General features: G+C 37.0%; 1 protein-coding gene across 1 annotated transcript; it reads left to right on the forward strand.

The window, feature by feature from the left end:
* Positions 1 to 3,612: 3,612 nt before the first annotated feature.
* On the forward strand, positions 3,613 to 27,641 carry CLNK (cytokine dependent hematopoietic cell linker). Its single transcript, XM_058838847.1, has 14 exons — positions 3,613 to 3,766; positions 5,473 to 5,549; positions 5,821 to 5,866; positions 8,091 to 8,119; positions 8,445 to 8,464; positions 9,892 to 10,020; positions 12,891 to 12,918; positions 15,811 to 15,829; positions 16,875 to 16,938; positions 18,062 to 18,102; positions 20,479 to 20,612; positions 20,855 to 20,932; positions 21,064 to 21,219; positions 27,122 to 27,641. Exons 1-14 carry the CDS (start codon positions 3,619 to 3,621, stop codon positions 27,248 to 27,250), a joined length of 1,098 nt encoding a protein of 365 aa, XP_058694830.1. The 5' UTR covers positions 3,613 to 3,618; the 3' UTR covers positions 27,251 to 27,641.
* The last annotated feature ends 253 nt before the right edge of the window (positions 27,642 to 27,894 follow it).

Consider the following 27,894-nt stretch of genomic DNA (forward strand, 5'->3'; position numbering starts at 1 on the left):
GAATAAGTCTCATTCTCTGTAACCCATTAATGCTCTTCTGAGAAGAGATTAAGGTACTACATATACTGAATAAATGAACGTTCAATGCCATCTGCTGGGGTATATAAAAATATGCAATACCAGGCTCACAGAAGGAGAGCAACATGTAAAAAAGGTGTTTAGGCAGAAAATTGCTTCTTCCAAAATATAGCTGTAAGGGAGGGCTGTGGGATGCTGCCTGTCCTTAATACCTTTCAGCCATGGGGTACTACCCCTGGACAAGAAGTAGTTCTGGTTTTAACTCTCTCCTTAGCATAAAAGTATTTCAGTGCACAATTATCCCTTTTTTTCTAAGCATTACAACATGCTGTAATTATTTGTTATTGGCTGGTCTCGATATAAAGACTTTCATGCTCTACTTTTGAAATCAGGCCATAATGTAGCCAGAGATGCAAGATTTGTGATGTTACAGGTAGCCTAAGAAAGGATTGAAACAGTCCAGAACAGGAGCACATACCGGGCAAGGTCACACCATGGCTGTTCTGCATTAAAGAGCCACTGGATGAAATGTGTGGATCAGGTTAAGTGCAGAACTTTGGAGTCTCTGCTCACCAGCTCTTGGGCCCTGTAGCTCATGCTCTCCTGGCTACACCATGGGACAGCTTCCTGGACAGACAAACCACCAAGAACAGTTTATAGCCTGATAGCTGGAGTCTCCTCAGATCTGGGACTTCCTTCTGCTATGAAGAGAACAAAAACACTTTTCTATCCACAGAGGGATTTCTAGACCAGGAGTCCCATAGATCTCAAAGTTCTGCACTAAGAAGCAAAACTCAGGAGAGAGAGAGGAGTTCAAGCACATCCTTCTTTGGGTGTTTTTGGTGGGCAGGCTTAGACATGCTCATGACTGTGAATCCCATTTCCACACAGCTACTTCCTCATGCATTGTACAGGTCCACAAACTCATGGTTGGACCTGCTTTATGTCCTCTTTCCAGTATCTCTAAAATACTGTAAACAAATACTCTAAAATCTGCAGTTGGCAGAGTTTTATTCCTTTATATAAGTATTAGCTATTGTATAATTTACTACAGAATGGGACCTGCTGACAGCTTTTCTCCATTTCATACAGAAAAGAGAACTATTCCTGCTAACACTTATCATTCTGTAAGTACCACATGTTCTTCCTAAAGTTTTACTTTTTTTTCACTTCCTGATGTATGTTAATATCACTTGGGCTATAATACTAACAAAAAATGCATTCATCACTGGATTTTAATGCAAAATAAGGCATGAGAATTGTGAAATACAGATGAGAACTTTTACTTTTTTTAGTAGGATCTAGACTGGAGAAGTGACTCACTTGCCAATTCTCCATCTATGGGTTGAATCTAAAATACACCTTTATCATAAGATCAGGTAAAAATAACAGGAGTCAAGCTGAACAAGGATGTAAGTCATAAACCTCAATATTAAATATGTAACCAATACAAATGAAAGCTGAAAAACAAACAGTGGACATTTCAATGTCTTTCCATTTGTATCCAAAATCTGGGTTTGAGTTTCAGTTCAGGCATATAAGAAAAGAGCATAAATACCTTTTTAATCACAGAAGGATGAAAATATAGCATAGATCTATGTTTTAATAGAAAAGTTGGACAAATAAAGGATGACTAAAGAAGTTTGATGCAATCAATACTTTGACTGCTTCAGATTTCACAGAATGATTAATAACAATCAGATACTACGTGAAATTAATACCAAATAGAAGGCAAAAATAGCACAGAGGAGAATGGGGAAAGAATGGTCAGGAAATTATTTACTTATGCTAAGACACTTAAAATAATTATTTAAGAAATTTCTGAGATATTAATTTATTATCTTTGAGAATTCTCCAGAGTCCTGAGTTCCTAAAATTATGGAAAAGAACAGTGGTTACTGCAATTTCTTCCAAGAAAGAAAGTAAATCCTGAGGATTTATCGGGTACCTGGAGAGACTATTAAACAATCTGAAAGCATATTTTGGAAATAATAGATCTGATTATGCAAAGAATTGTTAATCTGAACATGAAGAACATCTCATCAATTCATCAAACTAAAAATAATTTCCTTTTCAGCAGAAATATGACTACAATAATGAAAAAGAAAACAGTAAATGTGATATATATTGATTTTTATTGCACCTCTGATATTTCCCAGAAGACAGTCTCACAAGTACATGCCTGGTCTAGATGAAAGTGCATTTCATTCAGATGAAAATGCTTGCACAACTGATTGGAAAGATAGCCACTCTCAGCCTAGCTGACAGTAGTCTGCTGTGGAACTGGAAAGAGTTGTTCAGAGAAGAGCCTGAAAACTCAGGTACCCTGCAGGGGTCTGTCTAGGGTGTGGTGACATTTTTATGTACTGTCATAAAGACAAACCTCACCCTGCAATGTACTGTAAAGAACACTTCCTGGAGGTCTGCCTCATGTTGTAACAAAGATGTGTAAAACCTGGAGTGAGCTCACAGGAAAGTAACACTGGGGATATGAGATTCAAAGTCTTTTTGTCTCTGGTTGACAATCCAGGAAAGATTTAAAGTATATTTGCTTAGTGAGAAGAATAAAATATATATATATATATATATATATATAATTATATAATTATAGGCATTAGCATGATAAAGTTTGAAATAAAGTGGACAGTAATCAATTTTTTTAGTGTCCTTGGAGAGTAAAACAAATTGGTTTAAATTTTAGCACTTAAGAGAAAAAGCATGAACTGAAAGGGCAGTTAAGTGGTAGAAAAAGATACATCTGGAAGCTATTGACTCCCCATTACTAATGAGAATAAAACAAACATCAGGGAATAAATCTGAGAATAAAAGAAACATCAAAGATCCAAGTGCATGGATGCACCTACACTGTTGGTAACAAAATATGACTTCTAGAGGCATGGAGTACCCTCAGGTGAGTTTCCTTGGCAGCAATGTGGCTCTGTGCTGAAGGAAGCCAGCAGTTTGTTTCAGTGAGTGAACAGTGAGGATGAAGGGTGGAGCAGCACTCCAGAACACAACCTTGAACAAACCCATACAAGTGTATGGACAGATCCAGAGACATCCTGAGTCACTCTCAGCACCATATTTCCATGGACTCCACTGTTAAATACACACTCACTAGCACATTCACTTGGACTGCACATTTGTTAGCACAAATTCCCCAAAACACCGTATGTTTTTATTTTGAAGCATGACATTTGTGATGAGCTAGTTAATACATTCTTGCAAGTAACATATGTAAACAGTCAGTACAATACAAATACCACATGGATAATATTAAAATAAAAGATACAGTTTCAAATGCCTGCAATGATCATAAATTAAACACTCTCATTATATTTCAAAAGCAGAGAGGCAAAATTCAGAGAGACATTAAACTGTCTCCCAAATGGCCATTTCATGAATCTAAATTTAAAATTTAGGTACTCAAACCACTTACTCAACTACTGTCCAACCCTTCAGTTTCCATCAGAAAATTTCCCATGCACCAAAATGTCTGGTTACGGCAATCATATATTTCAACACTGAAATCAATCTTGAACTTAAATTTATTTGTATTATCTGTGTATCTCTTCTTCTATCCAGAGCAAATACTTGACAATGAAGGGCAAGAGTGACTTACAGTTTTCCTCCAAGCTACCCGAGGAGGAGGAAAATATGTACGAGACTGTAAGTTCTTCAATGCTGGAGGCCATGGATTCTTTGAGAATCCTTCCTGCCAAACCTCTACAAGAATCTGAATATGCAGGTAACATTTTCTGTCTGTGGAAACTGAGCAAAACCTAGAGTTATATAGGAACAGTACAGACTTGGAATTTTCAGTCCAGATGTTTGGTTTTTTTAATTAAATGGTTCAACTGGCAAATAACACTGGTAGGCAAAAACATAGAAGAGCTTTGTCTCCTTCTTCGTATTCAACAGTTACCCTGATTTTCATTAAATGATACTAAATTAATAAGTACACACTGCTTTTTAATTTTAGTATCACCTTAATGGGATAAATTCTATGATCCCATTCCACATGGAATGTGCAAAATCTGGCTGATCAAACCCACAGCCATTTCAGAAAGTCTCACTGCTATTCAAGCCTAGAAACCTTTAAGATGGGAAACATATTAAAGAACACACTAAACTTTCCTCCAGATGATAATGTAGTATTCTTTCTAAAGGTGTTCTCTGATGTTTTAAATAGCAGTAATAAGCAATTACTTTGAGTGTATTTCTCAAGCATTCTTAACCTTGTAAGGTAGCTGCATTAATCACCTTTTGGTTTACTAAAGCTATTCTAAGTAACATTTAATGTCTAAACATACAGAGCCAATTAATATCCCATTTATGGAAGTGAAATGTCATCCTAGCTGTGCACTGCTCCAACACAACATAAACACTCTAGAGGTTTTAAATAGTTAAAAAAATGGGGGGGAGTCCTAGGTGAGAAAGTCTGGAAACTATAAACCAGGTAGCTTGCTCCAGTTCACATCAAAGTCAGCAATGACATTTGCTACTCATTTTTTGTGGGAGTTTGTTTGATGTCTAATCAAATAGATGGATTTTAAAGTGAGTAAATTCATCAGTGTGTGAAAGGATCACAATCAGTCTGAACAACCAGATATTTACATTATGTTCCAAGACTAATTTGTCCATTTTATTTGGAAACCTGAAGTGAATTCCAAATACAGTTTTTATCTTAGTAGGAAAAACTTTCATTTAGCAGTCAGCATCTTTTGTTGCTCATGTAAGATTGTCCTGAAATAGCCAAAAGACTTAGTTTTTGTTTTGTGATTTCAGGTAAAACACAATAAACAAAAAGCTGCTTTTTGCCTGTGTATTATGCCCAGTAACTATAATGTGGCAAGATACAAGAGCGAGGAAAGGACTGAAAATATATTTCAAAAGGGTAAAATTCAATGCTATCATCTTTGCCATCTTTTCCAGATAAATACAATCAAAATGCCCTTGAGATGTAAAATTAATGACTGAAAAACATGTTAGCATACAACATGAACATTTCTTTTTGATAGCCAGGGATGCAGTTTTTATTAAAAGCTAAAGTAAAAATTAAAATACTACCTAGAGAATAAAACTTCTACAACAGTCACAAAACCAGAACAACATGACGGCATTGCCAAGAGTAAAGGCTCACATGAAAAACCAATTCAGTAATCTAACCACAGTTAAGGTCAAATATCTGCCTTAACTGTTTACCAGCTTGTGAAGGTTCTTATTTATAACCACAGTGGGGAGGTTAACCATAAGGGTACTACCAGGGTCATACTTATGTCCTCAAGACAGCTGCTAAAAGGGTTGTTAAGTCCGGGAAAAAAAAGAAAAATAATTTCAATGAAAATGGCAAGATCTGACCTGAAAAACACATTTTGAACATTAAGACCCCCTCCTTTTTCAAACATCATATTACTGAATTACTCAGGCTTGATTTTTCTTCCTCTTTTGCAGACAAACGTTGCTTAAGGCCTTCAGGTACCACTTCCCCAACGAGCGAGAACCCATCTCGGCCCCTTCAACACTCAGCTGTAAGTAAAGATACTAAACTGTATTCACAAACTGATTTCCCCTTTTCTGCAATACCCCCCAAAGTGCAGGCTATTTAAAATCTTAGCCACATCACTGGCCCAAGTTCCTGTGAGCTGTTCCTGTTTCACTTTGCATGATGCCCTTGCCTCTTGCTTTCCCTTGCTGACTGTGGGTCTCACAGGCATCCCAGCCAGGAGCAGCTCCCTTTCTACTGGCCATAGCTACAAGAATGGTGACTAACATCACATCTTTATTCTGGTTTATTAACAGATTTGCACACTTGATCCGGAGGGGAGAACAGTGCCAAATGTAAAAGGTATAATTAAAAAAAACAAACAAACCTACCCATTTCTACAAAAAGAAATAGCAATTGTTACTTCCACATTTACCTTCTGTACTTAGGCAGAGATCATATGTGATATAACAGACACAGTTTTCAGAACAGCAGCTGCTTTCCAAAACAATCATCCTGCAAATTTTGCAATACTCTTTCAACCATCAAAAACTTTAGTAATTATTTACAGAAGGAGACATATTTTATCTCAGGAGTTCCCATTCCTACAGGGGGAGGAAAAAACCCTTCAGTTTAAAAATCAGATTTTCCTTTTCACCATATTATAAGGACAAATGGGGCAGGGAGAAGCTAATGTCTCCTGAACTCTTCCACCAAAAGACTACAAAAACCTGTTGTGCTTTACTTCTTACAGTGTAATTCTTTTTCACTCCCTATCCTTCTCCGGTTTTTTCCATTAATATATTGTAAAACATAATCTAATAACTATTTTTAACTACTAATACCAACTTCAGCAATTCCCAATAGGGATTTACATCCTAGAGGGGTGACTATTTAAAAGGGCTCTCTGACAATGTTCACCTACTCAGGATATGCTAATTGTGTGGTACATCAGCTAGCATATTTTTTTCCTCTGCTGTTTTACATTTAACCCTAAATTTGCTTCAAAATCCTTTAATTTTGAGTCCAAAATGTACCTTTAATTTTTGTTGTTTCTTGCGCTGAAATCAGAGACTATCTTATTGTTCAATAATCTAAGGAAGTGTTCAAATATTAAATCCTCTGATTGAGTTTTACTCAATTTTAATATTGTTTTAAAATCAGGTTTCTATACACTTTTTTATACTTAATTAACTTTGGATGTAGCAGTACATCATGAAGTCAGCTACTGAAGGATTAAATATCTGATTATCTTTGAAAAGAAATGGTATTTTTTATCTTACCATTTTCAGATTTTTGAATCATAAGGTAATGTGGTTAAAAAGACTGCAACTGCCAAGCCAAGAAAATGTGACCCTTTTGTGTTTGCTGTAACAGCTGATTTTTAGAAAGTAGTATAATTTGATCAGCCAGAAAAATAACTCAAAGAATTCCATGTAAAACAGCATTTGCTTTTTATCCCCTCTTATTTCGCACTATAATGCAAAATGTAGAGAAATAATTCCTACAGATGATGAGGAAGTAAGCACTATACAGTTTGAAAATGAAAGTTTAGATTGATTCCTGTGAGCAAATCCCCACGTAGCCTGGAAAAAACTGAATTGAGATAAATTAGAGTAAGCCAGCTTCAAAATCCGCAGAAATCAGTAGGCAAGGACAGTTTGCCAGTTTATCTAAAGCTTTGAATTCCACCAGGACTTAGTAGGTTGGTTTTACATGTCTCCATGTGATGTGTGCTGATGTTAAGATGAACCATAGCCAGTGCAGGCAGGTAAATCAAACTCCAGTGTTTGAGAACACAACTGATACGTATTTTTAGTATCTCCTGAGTGAATAGTGCTTATAGAGGACATTATTATTTTTAGATAATAGCTACACCGTTTCTAAATATACCCTAACATTTTTTCTCATGCCCAGTGTTATTAAGTGGCCTTGCCACAAGATGGCATGAATAGCACAGAAGACTTTTTTCAGCAGTATTTTCTAGAAATGTTAAACGTTTACAGTATCATTATTTTATTCAGAGCAATTTGCTATGGTTTAGTTGAAGGAGAGCTTGAGATCTGCTGCATGTCATTTGCATTAGTTAGGATTTCAGCATGTAGAACTTATGAAAAATATTTCAATATAGCAAAAATGAAGTAAGATTTTTTTATTAGTAAGATGTTAAATAATAATAAAATCATAATAAAATAAGATTAGCAAGATGTTAAATAATCATATTTTGGTATATTTGAAAAAAATAGAACTGATTTAATTGGTTTTTAGTATTTTTTATAAGTTTCTATATAAACATAAAAACAGACAAAAAATGTATCCCTAACTCAATGAGCATATATATATATATATATATATATATTTACAAAGTCTCTGAAAAATATTTAAATTTACAATACCTGAATAAACATCACCCTCAAATGTTTCATTCTGAAAGCAAGAGCAGAGTTCTGGAGATAGAGCCAGGGGAAGACAAGGAATGGAGTTGGACTGCCCATAATAATAACAACAACATCAGAAAAAAGCTGTAACTTCATTTGTGAATTATATGGGCAGCACTCTACTAAGAATTATTTGTAATTATTTTTAGGAGGAAGACTGAAAACACATGGATATCAGGTAAGCAGAATCTCTCATCAATTACAATTTTTACTGCCATTTAATAGATTTTTAAAAGCAGGCTGCCATTTTGCTAGCACTAGCCAAAGGAAAAGAGAACTCCTATCTGCAGTCCTACATTATCTCACTCACTTGCACTCACATGGGGATGTCTTCTATTCCTCAGTGATTTTAAAATGGCATGTTATAGCATGATGTTTTGTGCTGTAGAGCACATAAACCCTTTGACTCTTGACACTTAATCTAAATTCTTCACATTTCTCTCTAGTAAACTAAGGAGGGGGGAAAAAAGCTTACAGAGATTTTTGTTTCCTCTCTTTTCCAGGAGCCTACACCTCCCCCACGGTAAGATCACATCAGAGATCACTTACCTGAGGTCCCCAGGGAAACCAGTGCTTATGAATGCTCACATCCATCTGTGCTGCTCATGGTAATGAGGTGACTGGAAGTGAGCCAGCATCCTTTCACTGCTGGCTCTCCTTGGACTTAGAGGTTCTGATATGGAATTAGGGAAAACAAAGCATGAGCTCTAAGTGTTCATAGCAGGAGTTTAGGCCTGCATCTTCGAAAACAACTTGGCCGTGCCTATGGACAAGTCAAAAACATAGAAATATTGAATCTGGGTCAACCCAGATATAAATTGCTGGGGAAAAAAAAATATTCCACCAGTTTTATTGGTGCCTTAGGCTCTGTTCACTGTGATAATATTGACTCCATTCTCACTTAAATCAATTTGCCAGTGCTTTTTGCTACACATCTAAATCATGTATAGAAATCAACTGGAATATTTCCACTTCCTCCCAGAGAAGACAGATCAAGCTCTATTCCAAAAATATATTTTTCTATAATATGCCCACAAATAAAAAATTAATCACTTCTTGATTTTGTCAACCTCAAATAATAACTGCTATAATTTTTAAAAAATCCTTTTTTTAGGATTTTTTAAGGTCATCTAGGAATGGCAAGTTTATTCCTCCATGCCTACATTGACTGCTCTAAAAAACATAAAAAAGTTTAAAATATGATGAGCATTACTTATTTAGATTTGATTCTAAAAAATATGAAATGGCATAAAAGGGCAGTAAAATTTCACAAATTCAAAACTGAAATAGTGCAGGAATAAGAACATTCTCAACCATTATTCTATAAAATTTCACTATCTGTTTCTGTTTGTATTATGGTGGCCAGAATGGTTCTTCATTCTCTCACTTGACTTAATTTGGGTATGTACTGTGCAAACACACAGGAGCACCACTGAAGGCAGTTCTGCCAGGCACCTTGGATGCACCCACCTCCAGTTTTGTCCAGCCAACCTCTCCAGTCACAGCTGGGCTGTGACTGCCCAGTCCCAGAGCACAGGGCATGCCCACATCCCTCAGAAAACAGCAGGCCATGTTACCTGTGACTTTTCTGGGATGAAGAACATTTTCCCCTCTGTGTCTGAAACTGCAGTGTTCCCTGGCTGGACCGTATACACAGCCATACCCACCTGGAAATACCCACACTGCAGAGCTGTGCTTGGCACACACAAGCACTATATAGTGGCACAAAACAGAGTGCAGTCACGTCTTGCAAATGTAGAATATTATCTAATATTACTATTGCTGTTGAAGGGCCCTAAATAGCTGAATCTGGCTCAGCACAAATACATTGAAATACTCTCAGAAAATTCCAGTCACTTACTCCTACAACTTGTGCTTTAAAGTTCTTCACAGTCCCTGCACATCCTTTATTCCCTATTAGCTCTTCAAGTTCTCCTTTGACTTCTCTAGGCCTCTGAAGATGCTGCCAAGGCAGTATCAGCCCCTTCCTCCAGAGCCAAGCATAAGCAGCCAGGTCTTTCACAAGAGGAGCACACTCAGCCAAGATCCCACCTTTCCAACATCAGCAAAAGTTACAAGGTACAGTACATTCCTCATCTTCGTTCCCTGAGAATCAAAACATTCTCCCTGCTCAAACCACAAAATTTTACTTCCATCACACCTCTGTGCTTTTACTTAAGAAAGTTATTCTTTAGACAGCTGTGAATAATTGAGAGAAGTGGTATTTAGTATAACGTGACATTGGCATTTTTTTTAAGAAAAAACTGACAAAATATTGGTAAAGTAAAGGAGTAGAAAAGTAGATAGAATTTTCACAAACACTTTAAGATTTATCTTATTTTTTTTAATAATATTTACAGGTTTTGCAACCACTTTTAAGTACAAAAATGCTATTTACTTAGCACAGTTAGTGAATCAAGTGATGGGGAAACACACTCCACATCCCAAAGACATTACATTCAGCAAAAGAAATGACTCATCTGTAGGCAGAAGTCTGGCTTCAGCCCATGAGACCAATGGATCCAGGCTACAAATCACTTCTTGCCCTTTCCATTTTGCACTCCTCAGCCACACAAGGCCCGTGGTCATCCAGCATCCTGACATGGCAGTGAGGATGATCCACCTGAAGCACAAACCACTTGTGCCCAGCTCTATGACCCAGCACAGGCTTACAGCAGGTTATGAGTCTGGATGCTTTTTCCACACAACACGTGCCTGGTCAGGTGAGCACAAACACACTCTGCTCACTGCCACATATGTGCATGTACTCCTGCTGTCTGACCAAAATGCACATTCATAACGGGGCACAGTGTTGGGCACATGCTGGGAAGAGGAATGATACAGATCCAGGGGACACAGGGTACGATGCTCAAATGACTCTTGACAAAAACACATAGTAGCCAGAAGCTGTGTCAATCTTGTCCATCCTTCCTTAAATTATTTCAATTTCAGCTCATCAGGATGGAATTTTGCTCCATTTTACAGAGGTCACTTCAAATCCCTTGGGGAGAAAATAAGCTTACAAATCAAGCAGACAATCTTTTGCTAAAGTTAACTATATACTTAATGAGTGAGCACTAATTGGTTCTTGGGGTGGGTTTTTTTTCCTGAATGGTGCTTACATTTTTTCATGGATTAAGTTCCAAAAGCTGTTGGTTGCTAAGACATTTTATTAATATGAAGTAGCTTCATATTCAGATGCAAGACCTGACAGACCTCCTCCCTTGGCAGGGCAGCACAGACTGAAAGCTTTGTGAGAAATGTTATAATCCGTGTTGCCAGCAGATATCAGTATGCAGAGCACTTGGATTTAAAAAGTCCTATTATAAACCCAAATTCTGTAATATAAATACATGTCATGTCTATTGTACTAGAGGCTTTATCACATGAGTAAGGCCGAAGTGGAACAGAATAAGACCACACAATATTTGGGAAAGGCACTTGACAAATTTCCCACAAGCACTTCACTCAAAATATTTCTCACCCGTCCTCAGTCCAGTTACAGTTTTGTAGGGAGAAAACATACATATGAGCTGCAGAGGGAAGGAGTACAGCACCACAGCTTACAGTCCTTTCCCAGACTGTAAGCAAAGCTGTCCAACCACAGATGTGATTTAGGAATGCATGTCCTGTTTTCCAACAAAATTTGGAAGACTTACAAAATTTAACACATCATTATTTATACACTCTAAAACATCGCTTCATAAAAAAATAGGCAAGTGCAGGGTCTTGGAATGTATCTTAGAAGCTCTGGTATGATTGAAATTTTTATATGCCCGTGGTAAGCAGGCCAAGCAAGGGCCTTGGAGGTGGAGGCCAGCCCTGCAAACACATCTTTAATGTCACAGAACTTTACCACACACCCAATGTCCTGAATACCGGCTTTCACACATTAAGTAATAGCCCTGGAGACCAAGCTAACAAATTGAAGAAACTAACACAAAAACAAATATCCAAACCAAAACAGTTCCTCTCCTTTCTCCTAACCTTCTTGAATAATACAGATAATTCCCAAATTTCTTGCCTCAGGTCTCCCTGCTGATCAATGCTTTCAACACAGGCACAAGGAAGAGAGCCCTTGTCATTGTTGAAAAATAGCTCCCAGGGTTTCCTGTACCAGATCTTCCTTTTGTCTTCTGACTGATTTAGCAAAGCATCTCACTGCCATATTTATTCAATCCAGGAGATAGGCTAAAAAGGAACTAAATCTCAGTGCCTTCCAAAAATTACCAGAAGCTTATTCACACCTTATGCAGCTAAATTGCTTGCAAAATCTGGTCCTCTGTCTCTTTTATTAGGAGATACATGCTGCTAAAAAGCGTAAGCTTTCATCATAACCAAAACATCTAATGGAAGATGTCAGACTCAATAGTTTGTCCATTTTTTTTTGGAGGGAAATTATTTCCTTCCTGGGAAAGGATGATCGATCAGGCATATCAGGAGAAAGCAGAAAAATACTTTAACACCTACTTAATCAGGGCTACGAGGAACATTTTCCACTCAGCTTTCCCTGGTTTGCACCTCCTTTCCTCTACACATTCCATTTCAGCTCCATGAGTGTTTCATTTTTTAAGTTCTTCAGTCTTCAAGGAACTTACTTCCATTTACAGCTTACTCTAAAGGGTGTAATAAGACCTTTTGGCATGAGATGAAAAGTGCTGAAGTTGATGTTCCTCTTTTTCCCCAGTGTAAATCCTTAACAAAGCTGTATTATACCATACTGAATTCAGTGGACACTATTCTTTTCTTAAGGAAGTCCAAGATAGTTCTCCTTAAAATAATTCATATAACAAAAATAACCAGCCTCTGAACTTCTATAGCAGTAGCAAAATCCTTCCCTTGTAAAGGGCTGTTAGTTTTCAGTGATGATGTAATCATCAGTGACAAGGTACCCAAAGTGACTTTTTTATCATAATTGAATGTTTTGTATATTATTCTTTCTTTTCCAGACACTCATCTGTTAAGGAATCAAATAAAGTAAGTATTCATCTTGTGTATGTATTAAGACCATAAAAGCCAAACACATTCCACAGCTACACAGCTTCTCTTGTAACAGTACTTTAGCCTATTAGGTTAAAAAAACCTGTAAGAGTCATAGTAGCTTTGTGTCACAGAAGTGTCCATCTTTAATGTGTGTTGCAATTTCAATACTGCTGCTTCCTAAATGGGGTAAGTTCCTGAATTTGTTTGAAGAAATAAAAACATAAAAACATACTGCAAAGCTACCTATCCAACCTTCCACATAAAACATCTCTCATAACTGCCTGATGGGCATGCCTGTGAAGAGTGAGCAGCAGGAGACACTCTCCTTCAGAGAGATTCCACAAACTTTTTTACAAGCAGCAAACTGAAATTATAAGGTCAATGGAGCAGTGTAATAGCATGAATGTAATATAAATAGTTCAAATGCAAGATGATCCATTTCAATATGAAACAAAAATGGATAAATTTAAAATCCAGTTTTAACAGTGCCTGCTATCCCCCAGCTCCCTTTTGCCTCTCCTTCCCCACTCACTTTCTACTCAGACCAGTGAAGCAAAGCAGAGGAAATGGTTTAGGGGAGCTTAGTTATGACAAGTGGTTTCCTATAAAACTTAAGAGATATTAGTCCCTACAATCATGGAGAGTGTTAAAGGATATTTGTAAAATTTGGAAAGAGGTTATAATTTATAACATTTTGAACTTCTTACTGAATGTTTTACTTCATGCACTAATGTGTTGAATTAAAACCAAACTGAATTGGTTTTAATTTTTTTTTCTCATTAAAGGGAGCAGAAGAAAGGAATCTATAGTAGTTAATCCCAATTTTACTTCCACAGCAAGCTGTAGCACAGATCTACAGACTTGTCTAACTTCTAAATCCATTGAGTTTTCCTTCTCCAGTTCTGATTGGGAGACTGCCCCAAACCTCACTCCTCTTGGTTAGATGCTTCTTTAATTTGAAAGATGGTGACAAAAACATGGTTTGATAGCAATATTGTAATCAACACAATGCTTAAAAAAAATGATATATTGGCAGGAAAGACAATATTTTAAAAAAAAAAAAGCTTTTGTCTTGGATACTGATTCATTACAAACCAAATATGAAAACACTCCCAAGAAAAATAAATATCTTACAGCTGTAATTAATATTTCTGGCTGGACACTGTACAGCTGCACAAATACTTCAGCTCTTAACAGGCTCTTAGTTTGGCTACATCTTAAGGAGAAATACTGTGTGTCTCATGACATGGAAAAGAAAAAATTTAATTTTGATCACTTCCCATTCATATAGATATCAAGGCCTCCTGGAGGAAGGGAAGACAGAGTGTGCCCTTGTCAGGGCTTCAGACACCGAAGAGTAAATCAATAGGTTTGAGAGAAGGACTGCCCTTCACCATAACCCTAACACACTGCAGGAGAGAAGCCTCTTGAAATTGGAAAGGACAAAGGCAAAATGCTACCCAAGAATGAACTAAACCCTCTGATCAGCTTAGAAAGGCCTGGGGACCGAAGGCTGAGCATGAGCCACTGGTGAACCCTTGATAGCCATAAAGGCCAACAGCGTATCAAGCTCTGTCAACAGCAGCATTGCCAAGAGATCGAGGGAAGGGACTATTCCCTTTTCCTCATCACTCATAAGGACCATTCCCTTTTCCTCATCACTCATAAGGACCATTCCCTTTTCCTCATCACTCATAAGGACCATTCCCTTTTCCTCATCACTCATTGGACAACACCTGAGTACTGCTCAAGGCTGAAGCTGACAGAGCAGAGAGGGTCACCTGGACAGCCAGGAGACACAGTACCTGCCCTGTGAAATGAGTCTGGTGGGATGAGATCCCTTTGCCTAGAGAGGGGACAGCCTGGGGGAACCCAACAGCTGCCAGTCAGCATCTGAGAGATGTTTGTCAAAAAGGCAGAGCATGGTGCTTTACAGAGTGCACAGTGGAAGTACAAGAGACAACAATCTAGAAATTATGAAGATTCCAATCAGAAATAGGGAAGAAAAATGAATTATGAGTGCCCTGAAAGAGTTTTCCCAGGAAGGCTGTGAAATGTGCATTCTGAGAGGTTTGCAAGGCCCAGCCAGTTAAAGCCCTGAGACCCCAGGTTCTCCATGCTTTAAGCAGGAGCTTGGGTTAGGACCTGCCTGGGTCTTGTCCAGCCTGAATAAGACTTGAAATTCCGCAGAAATAGGTAAACATTATTGGAGAAGTAACTAATAAGGAAGGCTCAAAATGCAATATCTACAAAAAATAAACTATTTTTCTCTTTAATGTTTTTGAATTATAATCTTAAAACACATCAAATTAACAAACAAAATAATTGATATTCCCATCATTTTGATCTGTGAATCAAAATAATTCAGAAATATAGTGAAAGTTTAGGAGTCAAACTCTGATATTTAGAAACCTATCATTCTTATTTTTAACATAATATGTTGGATTAAGACTCTCCACACAGTGATTTTGAATGAAATATCTGCCAAGACAGTAAAATGCAACTGACATTGCATTGTCAGTTAAGGAGCCTGAAAGTAAGTGACTGATTTTAATCTTTGGATAGTGTCTCTCCTGTTAACCATAATCAATCTCGATTTAATACAAGATCAAGACAGGAAAATCATATTGTAAGTTAAGAAAATACACAATAGTTATATGAAATGGTGGTCTTTGCAGTAAACCACATGTTCAGTTACACCCCTATGAAGTTCAATTCTCATTGCTGCTAGTAGACTGGTTTCAGCCCAGGTTTTTGACAAAGTGATCAGGTGATGATTGAATGCCTATAAATTATTTTAAAATTGGTGGATAATTGGGTCTGTTGGGGTAAATTCAAGTTATGAATCCAAAGAAAAATATTTACTATGTTATCATTTTATTATAGGCACCTGGAAGAGAGCAAGGTCAGTATTCAATAATATGATAATAGTTTGTTGTCTTTCCTTTATATTCCAAAACTAAATACTCAACCATTAAAATTCTAACTGAAACAAGAGACATCCCCCAAGTATACATCTGCTGAGAATAGAGAGAGTTCAAGAGACCTCAACAGTTGCTGATGAGCAGCAGAAAAAATGAAACTTAACTTGGCCTTAGCTGAAGCTATTTGTGGAGCCACGGTGTCACATTTGCCCTAAGCAAATGTCTTAAGGTTTTGGGGAAAATAGGAGTGCTGGTGCCTAAAAAACCAAGAGAAGGATATCCAAAAGAGATCTGCACAGAGGATATCACCCTTCTCTCAATCTTGCTGCTCTACCGTTATTTGAGGGTGAGAATTTTGAAATACTGTTTTTGAAAATTTTTAGGCTTTTAAAGCTAAAAAAAGTTTAAAAATAAAAATTGAAACCTCCAAAGTTTTAAAAACATGTCAGTTCTTTAGATGTATATACAGCTTTGAAAAAATGGCTTAAACCACTCACTGTGTCCACATGCACAAAGGTCCATGACAAACAACATTACTCCAAAATACTTTGAAGATAGATACAGGGTACATGGCTTTCATGCTGTTTACACTTTGTGTTAATGAGTTCATAATTTCCTCTGGCGTTTCCTTTTGTGGATTAAGGTACCATTTCCTGATTTTCAGCAAGAAATAGAATTGACTGCATTAATAAATTCAATGCCTATCCTGTCCTATAAAAAGGATTTATGAACTCTCCACATGCTTCTACTTCAACATTCTACATGATTTACTATTATGTTAAAACATATTTGGCATCAGCAAACCCTGTAATGTCCCCCATGTAACATTCAGTACTAGCCCAAATGTTTCCCCCTGAAACCATTAGCTGACTCATTCAAGCCAGACTGATTACAGCCCTTTAAGGTTTTCTATTGAATTGCTTCACCCTCGTGTATGAATTTACTTAATTTATTTCACAGTAGTTGCTTGATGCTGTCAGTTACACAAAAGAGGAAATATTAAGTTCTTATCCTTTTTACTAATAGTTACAAGTTTGGGGAAGAAACCTGAAGTATCTTTTCAAGCACAACAGCATTCTCCTGAAGCCAGGTAGGAATAAAATTCCATGAGTTTGTACTGGATGCTTCAAGGACTAAACATTCTGCCCTAGAAAATTATACCTCACTATGCAATAACAGCAAGATGATACCATTTTCTGATGCCATGCAGTGATATATTATGTTTTGCCCTGATGTATGACAAGAACCATCTTTGGGAATTGCTTTCAAGCTATTGTAATTGCACAGCCAATTTTTATCTTTAATAGCATGCTGCTGTATTACATTTCTGCTGCTATTTCTGTGATAGGGTGTTAAATATATTGTATAAAGAAGCTCTGCTATCTCCAGCCCCAGCATTTCCTCTCCCCCTCATTTTCTATTTTTATTTACAAAGGATATACACCTGGCTTTCTAAAAGTTGATCATTCTTCCATAGAAATCTTCTGTAGTTAGACCTACTTTGTTTTTCTAACCTATACAAATCTTTCCTTTCTAAATGTCTGTAATATCTTTTCTCCTGAAACATGCAACAAAACCCCAAAAGTATAGGAGACAGCATAGTAAGTATATGAATAATTTAACATCTTTCCTATACAAATACAGAATGTCTCATGTTGCGCTGTTTATAACAATGGCATTTCTCTGGGATAAAATTATTGTATGGAGCAAATATGACCATATTTGTGACCCCTAGTATTCTATTTCTTCTTATGCTTCTGTTATGTGAAGTTATTTGGTCAATATTCCTCCCAGTGTAAAAAAACAAAATACTAACTGGCCACTCAGGAGCGGTCTAGAAAATAAGAACAGGCAAGGAAGAACTGCTCCCTGGGTCTTCCTATGGAGGCACTGGGAACATCAGCTGAAATTAGCAGTGAACAAAAGCAAACTGTGCTTCACTGCACATGCAGTTAAAATGTGCAACTCTTATGGAGAGTAAAAAAAAAAAAACTCCATACAATTTTAAAAAGTGGCTCATGAAAATAAGGGAAATCTGTCAAAAGACACTAAATACAAAAATACCCTCCAAAACCTGGCCCAAAGCTGCCCTCAGTTAGAGGAAGGGGTATTCTGGGGAAGAACAGCTATGCATTTCTCTCTAATTTGACTCTTACACTGCCACCAGAAGAAATACGTTTCTGACATTACTTTTATTCATTGCTTTTTCCTAGCCCTCAATGTACACGGAGCTCTAAAAACATCTGCAAATCAGGTAAGAACCAGAGATTGCTCTGAAAGCCAAACTAAACATGGAAAAATAAGAGTGAGATTCAGGTCGCTATGCTTGTATGTCTGCACTGAGGATTTTCAATGCACTTCCTACTGTCCTTGACTACATAGCACACTTTTACTCTGCTCTCACTGCCTCTGCAAACGCCCTTTTTTATCAAGGAAACAAACCCCTAAGCTGTGCCAAGAACCCATGAGTGTGCAACACGAACTTACAGTAAACACAAATACCACAGGAACAACACATGGACTGCATGTTTTGTTCAGATCAAGTAGGATTCAAATTAACTTTGGTCACTGCCAGGCTAACCAAGCCCACCTCCCCCAGCTTTGCTTCACAGGCCCCAGCTCTCAGATTTTGGTGGGTTCCCTCCATTGAGCCGCTTCCTTCTTGTGCTGGGGTGCAATTCTACACATTCTCCCTCTGGATTCCTACTAAAAATCCTTCTTTACAAAATCCATAAAGCTCATCTAGGTCTCTGTTTGCTGCTACCACTTCAGACTATTCCTACCATCCCTACCAGAGCTTCCACTCCTGTCAATTCCTTGCCCTCCGGAAGCAAGGGAGAGAAGAAATATTGAGCCTTCCCCCTGCTACCCTGTAATTGCCTTTGAAGTCTGTGTTTGGCTTAAAAATATTTTAAGAACAAATTTAATTTTATTAAATCTAATTTCTTGACATGCTGTTGTTAGCTCCACCTCAGCCAGACTTGGTACATAAGCATTGCAAGAGAATTTTGCCTTTCTTGTCCCACACCTTAAGACATACCAGAAAAAAAAAAAAATCCGCAAAACATACACAGCACAGATCATAAAGCAACTATGGTCCTAGCAGTGAGGTCTCTTTAAAAAAAAAACAACTCTGGGGATAGCCACTAAAAATGCATTGTGAACAAAAATGCTAAAATCATGATCCAATAAGCTGAACAGTAAAAAAAAATCACATTTTGACAAGTCAAAGTGATTGCAGAAACAAAAGGTTGATGTCTGGTGCCAGCCCTTTGAACAGTGATTTCATTACTGAGCAGACTGATTGCCTGCTGAAGATCATGGCTCTTTGTCTACTGCTATCAGTGGATCTTGTTTTAAAAACAAAAGTAATGCAGTTATAAATCAGAACATGGTACATATATGAATGGAACAATGAAAACCACTGCCCCTCTGTAAAAGAAAGTCTTCCTAGTAAAATTTAATATGCTACATACCAGCATAAAAATAATAAACTGGCAAAGCAGGAACAGATAAAGCAATGAAAACACCACCCTTACAAACAGCACTGTCTCTGGTGACAATAACCTGAAGGAAAAGATGGAAGCCATTGATAACCACATTTTTCTCATTTACTTTTAAAATGGACACTGGATCATTTCTCCCACAAGCATTGCATGAAACACACAAAACTGTTTTCTGTTATACAGCAGGATATGGTGGTTTTTATCTTCAATTAACAATTTTTCCCCATGCCGTATATCTGAAAATTACATTTGATCTTTACACTGAAAAGGAAGCCCTTGCTTTTCTCAGGCTGTTTCTGCTGCATCCTCAGCCAGCCCAAGCCTCCCATATTACATGACTTCTTGTGTTCCTGACCCAAGCCCTGCACTCCCTTAGCCCCACAGAGACCTGTGGAGCTGGGTCTAGCTGGTAAAGGGCAGCCCTAAACCTACAGCCAGCAGGTCAGAATAATGACAGAATCACATTTGATTTGGGAGGATTTCAGCTATTGCAGGCCCTTGCCAGCAGCACTGTATGGAGCAGGCACACACAGCCAAAGACCAACACCTCCTCCTTAATGTGAGAGCAGCCTCACCCTTGCTCCTGAATCTGTTAACTGAAACAAGTCACAGAGCACACTGAAATTCTCCAGCATGGAAGAACTTCTGAATCATCTGAGGTTTCAAAAGCTTGGTAGAAACACTGCTAGTTGCAAATGGAATAATGAGGAGCTTTAATGTGATCCAATGTGACAGCAACTGGGATCCAACACAAATAAAAGGGACTCAAAAGGTGAAAGCAGAACAGAATGAACCATTATCCTTGTCCCATATTTAGTATTTTACTTAGCATTTGCTGTTTTACTGACAGTTTATTATTTTGCTATGTGCACAATAGCCTGTCAGATTGAAGTCAATTAAAAACCATCAGGAAACCAATGTGGTAAATCTCTGGGGGCATTCATCTGAAATCACTGATGCTGCATTAGCACAAGACCACTTGCAACTGGAAGCTCTGAATTTTAAAGGTTAATATCACAATGCTCTAAAAGTACTATTCTCAAAATTACTAGTAAAATATAGTGTAAAATTAAATTAGAACTTTTAAGAATGCAACTTTTTTCCTTCTGAATTTACTTTTACAGGTTCCACCATAAGTGTAGATAATTTGAAAGTGAGGAAGCCACTACCTCCTACATCGTATGCAGCATGCAAAAATAAACCAAAACATCTGCTCATAAAACAGGAAATGCAATCCCTTACCCAACCCACTGAAAAGGTAAAGACCAGCTTTGCTACATAAAAAGACAAGTTTTATTCCAATATGAGCTCTTGAAACCATGGATAAGAATTTAAATGTTTGATTTGATTAACACTTCCTAATAGGACTTCTCAATATACATGCATTACCATTATATGCTATGCTGAATGTGCTTTTAAGGCAGATGAGATAGAATCTGGTTTTGCTTCTGCCAGTTGTTGTTAATTTTTATACACTGATTATGCTATCTTAAAATTAAGGATTTAAACAAATGTGAATGGTATGTTGGAGAATATGATCGCCATAAAGCAGAGAAGATACTGTTACAGAAAAACATTGTGAGTACCATTTATCTCAAAACCTGGGATATAAACTCCTGGGGGGAAAATTCCTGTAAGCTGTCCACAATGGCTTACAAGTTTTGTTGTGAACTAACCATACAACCTATAATTTAAATCTGTATCAACAGGATGAGACATTCTTGGTTAGAGATTGTTCAAAGAAATCAAAGGCTGAACCATACGTTTTGGTTGTTTATTATGGAAGAAGAGTGTACAACATTAAAGTACGTTTTCTGGAAGAAAGCCAACAGTACGCGTTGGGAACAGGGCTCAGAGGAGAGAGTGTAAGTAAAACCCCATCTGCTGTTACAGCCTGTAGCTTTTATGTTGGACTTCACAAGTTCTTAATACTAAATACTGGTTACAAACACTCACACATAACAAACTTGTTGTTTTATTAAAGTTTCTTTCACAATACCCTAATTTTAAGTATGTCTCAAGTTTCAAGCAGCTTCAACATAATATCTTAAAACCAAATTTTGCATACCATGCTCAAATTCAGATTTAAATCAATGTAAAAATTTCCTAAGTACTAACAATCCTTCTATATACTCTAAGTAGCACCCCCAAAGTAAAAAGGAAAGAGATGTTCTACCTTTTCTGGTATATATATTATCTTAGCATATTTTTAAACTTGTGATAATTTAAGCAGGAATTTTCAAATATATACAACTCCACATATCTGACAGCAGGACCTGGTGCTATGAAGCAATAGGACAACATTTGTCATGGATATTCAAAAGCAATTAAATCATGTGGGTCCCCAGCAATCAGTTTCTCAGATATGGTAAATTTCAATTAGAAAATCCCTTTAGACGAGCAATGATTCTTTATATAATTAAATTCAATTATAGTCATGGTAAGAGTCTAATTCTTATTCTACATATATGGTTAAATAATAAATGTTGTATCTGCAAGTCTTTCACACAAGAAAAAATAAAACATTAAAACTGAAAGTCAACTCTATATAAACGTGATACTTGCAAAACAAAGCTCAGAAAAACTAAAACCAAAACTTAACAAAAAATAATAAAAAATAAAAACATGACATAAAGAATGCTCAGCTGCAGAGCAAAAATGCAAAGCAACAAACTCCTATGGGTTATTAGCTATGCAAATCACTGACAAAAATCCAACTTAGGAGAAGCAGCAAAGATTCTGTTATAAATGAAATGCAGCCAAATTTATCAATAAGTATTTTATTGAAAAATTTGCAAAATTGAGTTATGGAAACAACCACAATCACTGTCAGCATCAAGCCCAGGATCAACGCTGGGTGAACTCTGAATCAGCCTCTGTTGCACTGATTCCCCCAAGTTCACAAACTGTCTTTAGAAGAGCTGAGTTTTATAGAGTTTTTTCAGCTTGAGGCTATGAAGTTACTGCTGATGAGTTTTCTGAGAAGGACATGAAGTTTGAGCGTTTTTTTTGGGAAGCAGGCTTTGAGACGTAGAATCATGCTGAGTTTTTCTCAGGAAACCGAGTAATTACCTGAGTAATTTTTAGTGAAACCGAGATTGACATGCATGGTTTTGGAGAATCAGATCAGGTTGGTATCAGGCGCTAATTACTGGGTCATTAGAGCGCTTATCTTGCTCGGGTGGACCCACCTCTTCTGTGTTATCTTAATTGCTGGGTCATCCTCTCACAAATTCCTGGTTTTCCAGCAGCTGCTTTTGCAATCTCAAGCTGCTTGTGTTTTTTTACATAAAACATGTTTTTATACTTGATTTTATATGTGTACAATAAAACGCGAATTATACCGACATATATTACAATTCTGTAGCAGAATCTTCAATTATATCCTTTTTATGCACTTCAATTCTTTGCAGAACTTACCTTTTGTATAGATAGACTTTAAAAAGCCTGAAATCAAAATGATGCAAGCTAATTTAAGGCATTTGATTGGTCCAAAATTTATATTAGAATTTTTATTAGAAAACATGGAATAGGATTCATGAGCTTTCACAAGAGGAACAAGGTTTACTGGCAAGTTGTTCTTCAAGGACATTGGCATTTCTCACACAAAGCGGGGGAAAAGATCCTTCATTATGCAAGCAGAATGAAACAGTTTGGAAGCTAAATGGCTGCGCACACCAAGAACTATACTGCAGGTACTGGGGCTGCTGTAGTGACCATCAGTTTTCTGTAAAGCACTGGCTGCATTTCTGAACTGCAATTCCCAGATGATTTCCTGGAATTTTAGTATGACTTAGGAGAAAGCAAGTTTAGTTTTCCATGGTTCTGACATTGTTTAGTCTTCCTGTAATGACTCTAATACAAACAAGCTCAGAACAGAAACAATGAGAAAAATAAGACATGCTACAGCATAATGGAGTATGTGTGTATTCTCACAAGAGAATAAAGACACAGAACTAAATTTTCATTACATTTACAGCTTTAACAATTAAGGTAACTGGAAAATCACTTGAACAGCACATGAAGAATTTTCACTGAACTAAAAAGAAGAACACAAGCCCTCCCATCTCAGGAAATACCAAAATATATGACTTTGTTGTTTGTTCCAACTTCTGCACAGACAGTACATATCTTAAACAGTGGGTCTGGACTGACAAGTCAAATTGCAAAGTACAACTCCAAAATAAGGATTCCAAGCATCTAGTTAACAACACAGAGTGAATCCAAGACTTGGCTCTACCAGGCCAAATCTGTAATCATGCCTACCTTATGCCTTCTTCTTTGAGAATTCCTTCTCTTTAACTCAAATCTTCCAAATAAAGCACAACAGAAAAAAAAAAAAACAAACCAAACAGAATTTCTTTGCTGGTCAATTAAGTGTCGTGCCAGGGAATCACAGTGATGGCAATCTTCCACTCCTATGCATTATTCTCAGCAGTAGACATGAAAATAGAACTGGGCACAAAGAACATATGCAGTAATGAACAATCAGTGGCATCAACATTGCTCAGAAGAGCTCAGGCAGTCTCAAAGCGTTCCCCAAAAAGGCTCTTTCTTGAAAACAGTCACCTCCATTTTTGCAGCTCATCTAAGGGCTTTTTTTCAAAAGAAAGTGAAAACACTTTGTAAGGCTGTGAAATATTAACAAATTGCTTCCTGTAATTTTTTAGTACCCATTAGTACCCATTTAGTACCCATTAAAAAGCCTTCCAGAGCACTCTGCTTTGTCCCTCTGCAGGGATACCCTTTGTTTCACCACATCTTGCAGTGCAGCCACACCTAGCTGCTCTATCTAGATTAGCTGAATATTCCCTCTTCACCAGCCAAACAGAAAGAAACCTAAACGTCAACGAATATGTGCAGACCTATTACATTTTTCCCCAGTTGGTGATTTTATTCAGAGGTTTGGTCTAAACAGATTTTCTGCAGTGTGTTTTCACTTTTGAATTAGTCTGTTTTCATCCATTAAAAACACATTTTTCCTTACACATAAATATAATTATTCAAAGTTTTTCCTATCTTATTGCAACCTTTGATTTTTACTATACAGCCTACAAGTTGTTAACATACTGTATCATCAAATAATATTTTAAATTAACAGTTATTTTTTAAAATGCCATTTAACTATCATGAATGCTTTTATCATTAGTTCCCATGTAGCCCTATAAGGTCATAAGGGGGGGAAAAAAGAGGATGATGATCAGATTTTTATGGTAAAAGTAACTGAAGTTCCATGCAGCTAAATTAGTATTAAACTCTAATATAATAAGCAGAAAGGTAAAAAATAAGAAAATCACTTACTCTCTTAGTGGAGGTACATCTTTTGCTAGCTATTTAGCCACAGATGTTCACACCTACATACATATTTGATATACCATACTGAGCTTTCTAAAGGCCGAATTACATAAAGCTATAAAGATCAGATTCTCAAATGACGCATACATGGAATTTAGGAATTTACATTCAAGACTGGTACTCTGAGTACCTTTTACTTGGCTGTTGCCTTCCTCTACTTGACAATTTCACTGTTAAAGATCCAGAGATCCCTATAACACTGGCTTTTTTCATGTGCATAATTCTTTTGAAAATTATTAAATACAAACCTTGCTCATATTTAAAGCTGATCATGATATGAAATTTACATATTTTTATCTCTTTTTCAAAACTAGATCTGCCACATGCAAAATACGTGGTTTTAGCATATATGTAGCATCAGTCTCAACTCCCAATGCAGTGAAAAATGTGTAAAAATGAAAGGCAGAAGTAGGCTACTCTTCAGCTTGGTACCTGCTTTACAAAGAAGTTTAGAGCAGAGCCTGATGTGTATCTCTGGATCTCCCAGTTCCAGCCACAGATACTCCATCCTCACCAATGCATTTGCAGCTACTTTTCATCCTCAAATTATCAGTCATAGCAGTCACACCATTTCACTCGATTCATTTCCATGTGATCCAAAAAGATCAGCTCCACCTACCTTCAGCAGCCACCAAACTGGCCTGGCCAGTCCAAGCAGGTTAGGGAGCACTTCCACAATGCCTCAATGCCTCCCACTGACAGGGGTATTACTGCCAGGAAAAGAGGCGCAACAAATAGCCAGTACCTTCAACTCAGAGATATTTACAAGACAAGCATCTTGTCCACAGCCTAGGGATGAATGGTCTCATTCAGGATATGCAACACAGCCCAAAGTTATACCAGCTTCCCAACACAATTCAGAACTTCACCTTTCATGAGCAACCCTTGAGACCCTATTCCCATCTCTCCAGAATATCTGGAGACCTGCAGATAGGAAATTCCTACGACAGCAAAGATGGGCTGAGTATCTTCACACAGTGAAGGGAAACAAGTCAAATACTGAATTTTCTTCATCTTTATATCTTTAGGTGTCTTTACACCTCTTTATAAAATATGGAGTTCCATTAAAAGAGTCAAGGACATAAAATTGAGACATTTTTCACCCATTACCAAAGAGCTACAAAAATGAACAATGTGGCAGTAACCTAGTGAAGCCTAATTAAGCAGATGAACAATTATAGTATACCTTTTGACCTCCCCACCAACATGAAAAGAATTGGTGCTGGAAGAGTTAATTTAAATAAAAAAGTAAAGATTACTTTCATAAGGCATGAAATACAGACCACAGTTTTGGCTCAGTTTTCAGTAGCAAGAGTGACTTTGAACATAAGACAAAACAACAAAGTAAAACAAATGCATATGAGTAAAAATTATCAAAAGTTTAGAAAATTACCATATGGGCTTTGAGATCAAATAACTTTTATCTTAATATAGGAACAGTTTCACCAAATCATATCATTAATCAGATTCTGCTGTTACAAACTAGGTGTGAATCAGGTGGGGGTGAGAGACACTGCCTTGAGACACTACCAGGTGTAAAATGAAGAGCCATGTTTACAGTAAATGTTATATAAATAGGTGATAAGTATTAATGTCAAAGTAAGCTTTCATTACGGTGTGCAGTTTTGGTGGTTTAATACCAGTGAGTACAAAGACTAGCTCAAGAGGAAAACACTGATATGATGAGAACTTTGTGGTGTGATAAGAGCTTTGTGGTGTGATGAGAGCTTAGAAGGTACACACAGGGAAGAGAAATATTTAAACTGAAGGACTACTAATAATTGGAATGGGATTCTTCCACTAGGGCGGATGAGAATAAACATCTTGGGTAGCTTTCTGTTGCTGTTTAATCAGGTCAGCAACCTTGAACCATACCTTTATCAGTTTAGGAGTTGTTTGGAGAATGCCATTTTTTGGGTGTGAGAGAACAAGATGCTTCTTGTTCCATACTTCAGAGAGATTCTATAGTAACTGTCTCAATGAACTCAATGGGAAAACAAAGTGTATTTTTAATAAGGTACACTGAAACTTGCAGAGTAAAATATCACATACTGATAATTAAGTCTAACTTGTGGCAGAAAAAAGCTAATAACAATTTATGGTTGCTTCATCATTTCAAGATCTGGCATCACATCTGGCATCACAACCTCTTAAAGGTGTTACTGCATTACCAGGGCTTAGACATGCTCCCTTTTTGCTCTAAGGAGCTAGCTGATTTGTCCTGCACATGACAGAGACATAAAAAAGAAATACGAGGACCAAAATATGGTGCTTTTCCTTTTAGAATTGCTTTCATCTAATCATAATTCCATAAAATTTTTATACTGCCATTTGCAAGTTTTTTAATGTTATAGATTAAATCACCTAGCAATTTTATTTTTCAGTCACTGATTACTATCTTTTTTCCCCCAGAAATTTAATTCCGTGGAAGAGATCATAGACTTCTACAAATCCGTTCCCATAACACTCATTGACGGAAAGGATCAGTCAGGAAACCACAGAGAACAATGCTACCTCAAACATCCATTCAAGTCACGCTGACGTCTCCTGCCTTATTGTCACTGATTCATCTGCACAGATATAAATAGAACACTTATTTAGATGTCTCAAGAATCAGATTTGCCTTTTGAGCACAGAGCTCCACATAATATAATGAAGCATTCCACAGATCTTTTCAGCATTTTCACTTTGAGGATACAAGAATATGTCAACATATTAAATCACAGGAAGGTGTTGAGACCAACTTCTGATACGCTGACAACTGACCAATTTGCTTATCTTGCACTCTACCTTCTAACTTAAGATGAAAATGAAACTTGTCCTTGCCTACCTAAATGTCACTGAAACTTCGCTGAGTAGCAAAACCTAATAAAATATACCACAGTCATTAAATAAATATTATTTCTTTTAAAAATACACATGAAACAGTGTGTCAGAGTTCTCACTGTCTAACAATTTCATGTGGTGTGCATATGTTTGCTCAACAACAAGCTGTGCTCAGCTGCCACTGAAGATAGTGTCATATGATGCTTATAGGCATTGGAGACTTTAAAGCTAGCTGTACTTATGTAAATTCTTATTCTTTAGCTCAAGTACCAGATACTCATATTCCAAACCTGAGCTTTCAAACACTTATACAGTAGGACCATTATGCAAACATTCACTTTGAATTCATACCATGTGCA

The sequence above is a fragment of the Poecile atricapillus genome, chromosome 4 (assembly GCF_030490865.1).
Source record: "Poecile atricapillus isolate bPoeAtr1 chromosome 4, bPoeAtr1.hap1, whole genome shotgun sequence".
Classification (NCBI taxonomy): domain Eukaryota; kingdom Metazoa; phylum Chordata; class Aves; order Passeriformes; family Paridae; genus Poecile; species Poecile atricapillus.